Raw genomic sequence first — 8,994 nt, forward strand, 5'->3', positions numbered from 1 at the left:
ATCCCCGGCGCCAGCTGTTTCCTCGCACCTCAGCCGCCCGGGGAGGAGCTGGCGGCGCAGGGCGCGGGGAGCCCCGCTCCAGCCCAGCTCCCACCCGCTGAGCCGCCTCCGCCGCGCACAGACCCAGGGCTCAGGGCTCCCTCCCTTCCAGCCTCCGGAGTCCTCTCACCTCGGCTCCCCTGCGTCCTAGCTCTCCCGGAGGCGCGCGGGGACTGGAAGTCATGTGTACTCCAGGTCACGTGGGAGGCGGCGTCACGTGACAGTCTGCCTTTGCCCCGCGTTAGTCCCGGCGGGGCGTGGCGGTCAATGCTGGGTCAAGGACAGGGGGCCTCGCAGGTCGTAGTCCCCGGCGCCCGCGATCAGATGATCCTGGTGTGGGCTGCCAAGTTCCCGCAGCCTCCCGGGGGCCCGCTCTCGGCGGGATGGCTGAGCAAGCGGCGCTAGGACCCCTGGGCAGAGCCTTGGGAAGGGAGTTGGGGTGGGGGAAATGCCTTACATGGTCCCTTAGTGGTCACCGTCTGAGCCCGCCGCCCAGAATAGCTCCTGGCGCCTGCTGGCCCGACTCATGGCTGGGAGATGGCTGCTGCCTCCGGCCCGGCGGAGTTGGGTGCACCCCGGGGACCCGCACGCCCGGAACCCCCTCCCACCCGCTTCCACCGGGTGCACGGTGCCAACATCCGCGTGGACCCCACTGGGACGCGGGCCACACGCGTGGAGAGCTTCGCCCACGGCGTGTGCTTCAGCAGCGAGCCGCTGGCCCCGGGCCAGCTGTTCCTGGTGGAGATCGAGGAGAAAGAGCTAGGCTGGTGCGGGCATCTGCGCCTTGGTCTGACTGCGCTGGACCCCGCCAGTCTGGCCGCCGTGCCCGAGTTTTCGCTACCCGACTTGGTCAGCCTCGGCCACACCTGGGTCTTCGCCATCACGCGCCACCACAACCGCGTGGTCCAGGAGGGCCACCCAGAGACAGAGGCAGCCCCCAGCCGCCCCCCGACCCTCCTGGTGGAACCATATCTGTGCATCGAGCAGTTTCGCATTCCCCGGGACCGCCTGGTGGGCCGCAGCCGGCCAGGGCTCTACAGCCACCTCTTGGACCAGCTCTACGAACTGAACGTGCTGCCTCCAACCGCGCGCCGTAGCCGCCTGGGCGTCCTCTTCTGTCCGCTCCCAAATGGCACGGCCGACATGCACATCGTCATCAACGGCGAGGACATGGGCCCGAGCGCGAAGGGGCTACCCTCCGCCCAGCCCCTCTACGCAGTGGTGGATGTGTTTGCCTCCACCAAGAGCGTGCGCCTGGTCCAGCTCGAGTATGGCTGTAGGTATCCCGCCCCGTGGGCAGCGACCCCACCTGGCCCAGTGTGGGGACAGGAACCTGCTAGGACTCCCAAAACAGCTAGATAGGCCTTGGTCTGTCCAGCACTACTTTAGAAGTGGAAGAATCTGGCTTCAGTTTGCACCTCTGCCTGTGATCTTGCACAAGTCACTACCTGGCTCTGGGCCTCAGTCTACACACCTTGGCTGATTAAGATGCTCTACAAGTTCTCTGTTTTAATTTTGACAATGTTTTTCCTAGGGCAGGGATTCCTAGTCAATTTTAGATTGGGCCTCTTTGAGAACTGCATACTCTTTACACTTGATCTTAGCCAAAAGACTGAAAAACGATTTTTTTTTTTTTTTGAGACAGAGTCTCACTCTGTTGCCTAGGCTAGAGTGCTGTGGCATCAGCCTAGCTAACAACAACCACAAACTCCTGGGCTCAAGGGATCCTCCTGCCTCAGCCTCCCAGAGTGCTAGGATTACTGGCGTGAACCACCATGCCCGGCCTTGTGTGCTCTTTCATTAGAAAACTGCTCATAAGGCCGGGCGCTGTGGCTCACGCCTGTAATCCTAGCTCTTGGGAGGCCGAGGCGGGCGGATTGCTCAAGGTCAGGAGTTCAAAACCAGCCTGAGCAAGAGCGAGACCCCGTCTCTACTATAAATAGAAAGAAATTAATTGGCCAACTAATATATATATAAAAAAAAATTAGCCGGGCATGGTGGCGCATGCCTGTAGTCCCAGCTACCCGGGAGGCTGAGGCAGAAGGATCACTCGAGCCCAGGAGTTTGAGGTTGCTGTGAGCTAGGCTGATGCCACGGCACTCACTCTAGCCTGGGCAACAAAGTGAGACTCTGTCTCAAAAAAAAAAAAAAAAAAAAAGAAAACTGCTCATAGATTTGGGCTTGTCAATTTAGAGGCATCACAGACTCCAGATGACAGCTTCTTAATCCTGAGGTCTGGTTCATTATAGCCCCTTTAAGCATTTTATTTATAACTGTGCTCATGTCTCATGAATTCAATGAACTAGAACCCTCTCTGCCAGGCCTGTGCTGGAGGCTGGGGTTGACACAGGCAAATCAGACATTAACCTTCCCCCCCAGAGGCCAAGTGAAAGGAGAAGGGGTTATGCTGAGTGTTAAGACAGACAGGGCTGTGGCACTGTGACAGTTCTCAGGGGGAGGTGCTTATTTCAGCCACATGAACAGCCCCAGGAAGCAGGCTGGGCCCAGAGGGCAAAAAGGACTTGCCCACATTAAAGGGGAAGACCTAGATCTTCTGGGCCTCGGCCTCAGACCCACTCTCCTGTTCCATTTGCCTTTGACAACCGTCTTCCCACAGTGCCGTCCCTGCAGACTCTGTGCCGCCTAGTGATCCAGAGGAGCGTGGTGCACCGGCTGGCCATTGATGGGCTCCACCTGCCCAAAGGACTTAAGGATTTCTGCAAGTACGAGTGAAGGCCTGCAGCCGGGCCGCAGGAGCGCATCCTGGCCCCCGAGCTGTGGCTGGTCTGAAGCTGGTCACCCTGCTGCCAGACAGGGCCAGAAATAAACACGGCTAATGCTGACACTCTGATCATTGGAGGGTCTCCTTGCCCCTACAGCCTGTGAGAGGCACTTATTTTAGAATCACTCTGGGTCAGCAGGTGAGAGCATGTTAGATGTCATCTAGACCAGTGGTCCCTAGCCTGGCTACTTGTTAAAGTCACTGGGATACAGAGTGCTGATGTCCCACACCCCATCTCTAGAGATTCTCATTTGATTTATTGGGGGATTAGGCCTAGATGTTGTTTTTTGTAAGAGCTCCCCTGGAGATTCTAATGTACAGCCAGCGTTGAGAAGCATTTTCCTAGAATAGCAGTTCCAACTTTGGCACATATTATAGTAACTGGAGGAACTTTGAAAAATACTGCTATCTGGGCCTGACCCTAGGTCTCACGCTGCAGGGCACAAAGCACTTGTCTCCTTTATTTCCATCTCTGATCATTTGCTGCCATACAAATGATCTCATTTCATCCTCACGACTCCTATTGAGGTAGTAGGCAGTTATCCCCACCTTACAGATGGGGATATCAAGGAACAAAACTGTCCAGGTGACTTGCCCAAGGTAAGGGCAAGAACCTAGAACATCCAGGTCCTGGTCCAGTGCTCTTTTAACCTCATCCCATTGTCATATGCAGGTTCTAGAATGAACAGGTCAATGCTGTGAGGTGGGTTCCAGGTGTAAAGGGGAGGGACTATGAGGTGACATTCTGGAAGGGTGGAGAGGCTAGGACAGGAGGCAGATGACTATTCCCTCACAAACGGGCTTTGGGGCAGCCATGTCCTACTTTGTGTCTCCACAGACTCATCCAGGTCTTCTGTCTTCTGGTCAAGGTGAGAGGGGGGCACCTGGAACTTCCCTTGAGAATTTGCTTTCTGGCTCTGGGGAGGTGGAGGTTCTGCTGGGCATTTGGGGGCTGGCTCTGGAGTCAATCCTCTTAGAAGAAAAGCCATTCCAAAAGTCCTTGCCAATCAATAACTACCCACTTGCCCACTCATTCATTCAACAAACACTTTTCCATCACCTACTCAGTGCTGGAGGCTGGAGTATGGATATGAGTAACACCTAGTTCCCAACCTCTAGACAGTCTTTGTGGGTCGGTCTTAATTGCTTTTGTTCCTATGCCCATAGGAGCTCTGCTCCTGTGCCCTGCCCCTCAGGGCCTCCTTCTCAAAGAGACCAAGAATAACATTCCATCTCATTCTCTGCAGGTGGGGCCGCTTCTCCAGGCTCATCCCTTGGCCTCTATAGCCCTGTAGAGGCAGTGATGGTGGCCTCTGGTGGAGTAGGCCAGAAAGCTGAGCAGGTGGCACCTGCTGCCCAGGCCTGGGGCCCAGCCCTGGCAATGCCAGAAGCCAGGGGCTGCCCTGGGGGGGCTAGCTGGGAGCCGCTGCGGAGGAAGGAGTACAGCCGATACTGCCACAAAGTCCCCCATGTGAGGCAGCCGGAGAGCTTGGGCTGGCAAGATGGCTGCTCCAGAAGCAGAGCTCCCCACCTTGGTGGCCCCAGCAGGCCTGGGCCCCTGCTGCTGTGTGGGCTGTCACCAGGGGTTCTGCCACCACCCCCAGAGGCAGGGGGGAAGGAGGCCGGCTCCCAGCCTGACATCTGCATCCTTACCCTGGCTATGATGATCGCTGGCATCCCCACTGTGCCCGTCCCAGGCCTGCGGGAAGAGGACCTGATCCGGGCTGCTCAAGCTTTCATGACGGCCCATCCGGAGCCAGATGGAGCTGGGGAGGGGGCACGGTGGGAGCAGGCACGTGCCCACACAGCCTCTGGGCAGGTGCCGCTAGTGAGATCCAGGAGGGGCCAGCCTCCTGGCTCCTGCTTGTAGCTGGATGAAATAGCACCAGACACAGAGGGTGGCTTTTCCGTATGGTTCTTGGGCAGACAGGGTTGGGGAGCCTATGGCAAGGAGGGCGATAGGGTGGGTGGCTGAGCCATTTTGACAAATTCAGTCCTTCAGGAGGGACTTCCTGACCCCAGGAAGTTTCTCTGGATACCACTAAGACAAGAGATAGCTCTTGTCAGATAGATATGATTAAAATTATCTGAGGTAGGGGGCCTTGCTTGAAGAGTCAAGGCTTCTTTTTAATGTTTTGAGGACTTGATCAAAATTTCTTATATAAAGTGCTAGGCAATGTGAACTCCCCTCTTGCCTTAAATTTCCCAGCATGTTGAAGGCAGGTCATAGGACCATAGGCAAGCAAGGAAAATTAATACTTAGTTGAACACCCACCAGGTATGTCCACTCTTTAATCTTACTGACCCTGTGGCCCCATTTTTACAGATAATCAAATTGAAGGTTAGAAAAGTGACTTGCCTAAAGTCCCATAGCTAGTAAAAAGTAGAACCAGGCTCAAAAATCAGACACAGAAGGAACCAGGATTCACCCACAGTATCATACTCCAAAGTCTATTCTTTCCATGATATACCCTAAACTGCCTTCTACAGAACAGAAAAAGACAAGTGCTAAAATATGCCACATTAAATTTTATTGATGCCAGGATGGGGGGGGGGATGGCGGGAGCCTGGCTAAGCCAAATCCCCTGAGGGGCCTTTTCCTCTGTGGGAAGGCTCCTAGGCCAGCTCTCTCAAGGGAGATGGGTCAGGTGAATCATCTCATGACTAGGGTGGCTGTTACCAAGCCCCAGGCCTCAGTCTTACCACCCAATTTCTTATCTTAGATCACAAATTGCCTACTTTGGTATGACCCTTGAGATAAGAATGGTTTTTACCTTAGGAAAAGGTTATCAAAACAAAATCAAGAATACACAACAGGGACTGTATGTGGCCAACAATGTAAAGTATTTATAATACTATTGGGCCCTCTAGGGGCTAGACACCTTCCAGGTAGCAGGCTATGGTAGATTAAAAGACCCTTGTCCTTATTCTGGAAGGAGGGCCCACGGAAGTACAACAGTGTGAGTGCGAGTTTGTGTGTGTGTAGGGGTGGACGTGAGTGTGTGCACATGCACGAGCATCTCTGGGCATCGAGAGTAATCAGAGTTGGACCTGCTCATAAGGGCCGATCCAGCTGTCGGCCAGTTCCCGCAGGGTGCTGTACCTCCGCTCAAACTCCTCCTTACTGCAGTGCTGCAAGAGCCGACCTACCTCCTCAGTGAGGTGAGTCACTGCCAAGTGCTTATCCAGGGTCTCATTCCACTTGCTGCCCAGGATGCTGTCTAAACTGGTGGCACAGCCTGCTGTCCACTGAGCAGGGAGCATGTCAGGCTGGAGGACCTGGCGGCGGGCACTGAGCATGGCTAGGATGTGGCGGCAGGGCAGCTGGAAGGCCTGGTTAAAGTAGCAGCTGCAGCTGGCAGGGGGCTGGGGTTGCACCTTGTGAATGTCTTCCAGGATCTGTATGTTCATCTTTTCTGAGCCAGAGCCAATGAGGTGTGTGGATTTCTGGACCACGGCAAGCTCGCCCAGGCAGAGCTGGGCCGCTGGCCCTGTGCAGATGGCATTGAGGGAGTGCTGGATGCGGGATTCTACTAACTGCTCCACTTTGTGGCTTTCAGGGCTGATGTCTGATGGGGCAAGATTGTTCTGGGGACTCAGGCCCAAGTGGAAGCTTCCCTTGTCTCCAGAGTTCTGCTGCATGTATCGAAACAGAGAGGCCATGCCCTGTTTCTCAGATGGGGTGGTGCCAAAGAATTGGCTGAGGATGCGGGTGGTGACCTCAAGGCTCTGGAAGTAGCGACTGCTCTCGGCTCTGCTTCTCCAGCGGTGGGCCAGCCAGATACGGTCGTTGAGCAGCCAGTGGGAGTGCAGCTCGGGTAGCTTGGCTGGGGGGATGCAGGTGCTCATGAGGGTATACAGCTTTCTCAGGTTGCCTGCTGTGGCTGAGCACATCGTGCTCTGCAGGGAGGTCAGGAGCAACCTTTCCACAGGCCTTTCAAGGGACAGCTGATAGAACTTGCCTTGGAGAAACTTACAGATGTGGAAGGCTGAGAGCAGGACCTCAGCTGCGGGGAACTCCATGGCTAGGGTGGGCAGAGAGAGGAAGTGGGGATCCACCAGGATAGTACAGACTCTTTCCCATGCTGGGTTAAACTTCTTGAACACCTGGAACATCTGGGCCAGGCCTTCAGCATCCTCCTTTGCAGGGATGGCAAAGTAGACTGCCCGGGCAAGATGACCTTCCAGCTGTACCTGAGGTCCATCCACCAGGAAGGTATATAACACTTTGCCTCTTGGGTTGTAGGTCCGGTGGATAAATAAGATCTCAGGGAAACGGGCAAAGACACCTTGCATAAAGCAGCTCTGGTAGTTGAAAGTATCTAACTGGGCAGTCTTGGTCACCTGGTGCAGCAGCAAAGGTGGGCTTAAGTCATTAACCAGAAGCCCATTCAGCATTGTCAGGGCCATGGGGGAGATGGGAGATGACTAAATGCTCAAATCAAAATAGTTTCTTCGTGGGACTGCTGTCCATGAGGCTTTGAGTCGGTCAAGCTTCTAGTAAGCCGAGGCCTGAGGCTAGACTGTAGTTCCCAGATCTTTCCCCAAGAAAGGGCCTGTGAAGAGGAACAGAAGCTTAAAGGGGCAGTAGGGACTTGGCTCTTCAATTATTCATCCAGATAACATTTATTGAACACTTACTATGTGTCAGCACCATTCTGGGGGCAGATACACAATAAATATGTAAACAAATAAGCAAGGATATATTGGATAATGAAGGATACAAAGACCACACACTAACATGTCAGAGAGCAAGTTGGGGAAGGGAGGGATACTTTAGTTAAGCTGGTAAGGGAAGGCCTCTATGGGGGGATGGAGGATGACATTGGAGTTGAGACCTAAATGATAAGAAGCCAGCCATGAGAAGATATGGTTCCAGGGGACTTTAGGTGTGAAGGCCAGAGCTGCATATGGCCTATTTTTTTTTCTTAAAAAATAGCATTCTAAATATGTGTATAGCATTTTACATTTACAAATTACTTCTTGGCATCCATTCTTTCCTTTGGTCCTGGTATATACAAGACAACTGCAATTGCCCCAAACTTGCTGTGTGATTGGGCAAGTCAGTGACCCTTTCTGAGCCTCAATCCCTTTCACCATAAAATGGAGCTAACAAATGTGCATAGCTTCTCCTGCCTCTACTTATATCCCTCCACTAATTGCAATGCTCTATTCCAATGTTTCCTCTATTTGGCCCTAAACTGGGCTATTGACCCCATTTTACAGTTGAGAAACTAAGGCTCAAAAAAGTTAAGTGACTTGCCCACCATTACTCTGCAAGTGGCTGGAAGCCAAGTCTTGGGCTCGGGATCCTGACCGCTTCCCACAGTACCTGGGGTCCAAAAACCAGGAATAGAGAAGGAATACGGCCTTTGACCTCTCACCTCTAACCTAGGTGGGAGATGTGCATAGCTGACATGCCCGTTCGGAGTACGGCTGGAGCCAGATGGGAAGTCACCCTCCCACCCTTTTGGGAGCTGTGTGATAGCTTACCGCGGTGATCAGCTGCCTCACACCTCCACCCCTTCAGAAATCACTCACCCACAGCCTGGCTCCGTCGCCATTTCTCCCTATTTGACCCTGCCTCCGACTCTGACTGACGTCCAGGCTCACCAACCATAGCGTCAGCTTTGCAGTGACTCGGGCCAATGGCCTGAGCAGTTCGCGTTCGGGCTTTAGTATCACAGGCCAATCGTAGCCCAGCGATTCGTGGGCGGGTGGGGTTGCCAGGGTTACCAGGGGCTCGGCTGGCGATAACCAATTAAAGTCCGAGGACACGTGCATCTGGGCGAGTCTGAGCCCTGAGGCTGGAACTCTGGAGCCTCCCTTCAGGCTAGACGACTGAAAGGGCACGTTACTATGGAAACTCCCTCAAAGGCCGAAAATGCAAAGGAAAATAAATAGCAGTATTTTACAGAAACTTTTTTTTTGTGTGCTTCAAATTCCAAAGCCGCAGGGGGTTAGGAAAGGGTGCACATGAAGTTGTACTGTCTACTCCACCTTATGCAGGAACTGAGGCTCAGGTCTCAAGTTCTGCCTCTCCCTCAAGGGTCAGAAGCCCAACCCTTGGAGTTGAGGAAATTCAGATCCCCTTGAGCAAGCCGAACCTTGGTGTTCCAGCTCAACCCCCTCCGGAACTTTACAGAAGAAACAGGTGCAGAATGGCTCTGTGA

At 53.9% G+C, this 8,994-nt stretch overlaps 4 protein-coding genes across 6 annotated transcripts in view; 2 read left to right on the forward strand and 2 right to left on the reverse strand.

Moving 5' to 3' along the window:
- The window catches only part of CTSA (cathepsin A), a 42,429-nt gene that overhangs the window by 5,532 nt on the left and 27,903 nt on the right, over positions 1-8,994 (reverse strand). Inside the window, exon 2 of one of the 2 annotated variants that reach the window (XM_076010907.1) lies at positions 170-213. In XM_076010907.1, the coding sequence (XP_075867022.1) occupies positions 170-213 (44 nt within the window). Of the gene's footprint in view, positions 1-169; positions 297-8,994 lie in introns of those variants that run through there. The other variant, XM_012742907.3, reaches the window with a different exon arrangement.
- NEURL2 (neuralized E3 ubiquitin protein ligase 2) lies at positions 332-2,890 on the forward strand. The gene is made up of 2 exons (XM_012742910.2): positions 332-1,315; positions 2,657-2,890. The coding sequence occupies exons 1-2, from the start codon at positions 577-579 to the stop codon at positions 2,770-2,772; spliced, it is 855 nt and encodes a 284-aa protein (XP_012598364.1). The 5' UTR covers positions 332-576; the 3' UTR covers positions 2,773-2,890.
- Positions 3,551-4,716, forward strand: SPATA25 (spermatogenesis associated 25). Its single transcript, XM_012742911.2, has 2 exons — positions 3,551-3,690; positions 4,069-4,716. Exons 1-2 carry the CDS (start codon positions 3,600-3,602, stop codon positions 4,689-4,691), a joined length of 714 nt encoding a protein of 237 aa, XP_012598365.1. The 5' UTR covers positions 3,551-3,599; the 3' UTR covers positions 4,692-4,716.
- Positions 5,331-8,402, reverse strand: ZSWIM1 (zinc finger SWIM-type containing 1). 2 transcript variants are annotated; one of them, XM_012742909.3, is made up of 2 exons: positions 8,363-8,402; positions 5,331-7,377 (listed from the first exon to the last, which is right to left on the reverse strand). In XM_012742909.3, the coding sequence occupies exon 2, from the start codon at positions 7,229-7,231 to the stop codon at positions 5,861-5,863; it is 1,371 nt and encodes a 456-aa protein (XP_012598363.1). In that variant the 5' UTR covers positions 7,232-7,377; positions 8,363-8,402; the 3' UTR covers positions 5,331-5,860. The 2 variants fall into 2 exon arrangements, with proteins under 2 accessions (XP_012598363.1, XP_012598362.1); XM_012742908.3 differs by having other exon boundaries at positions 8,315-8,400.

This window comes from Microcebus murinus, chromosome 16, assembly GCF_040939455.1.
Source record: "Microcebus murinus isolate Inina chromosome 16, M.murinus_Inina_mat1.0, whole genome shotgun sequence".
Classification (NCBI taxonomy): domain Eukaryota; kingdom Metazoa; phylum Chordata; class Mammalia; order Primates; family Cheirogaleidae; genus Microcebus; species Microcebus murinus.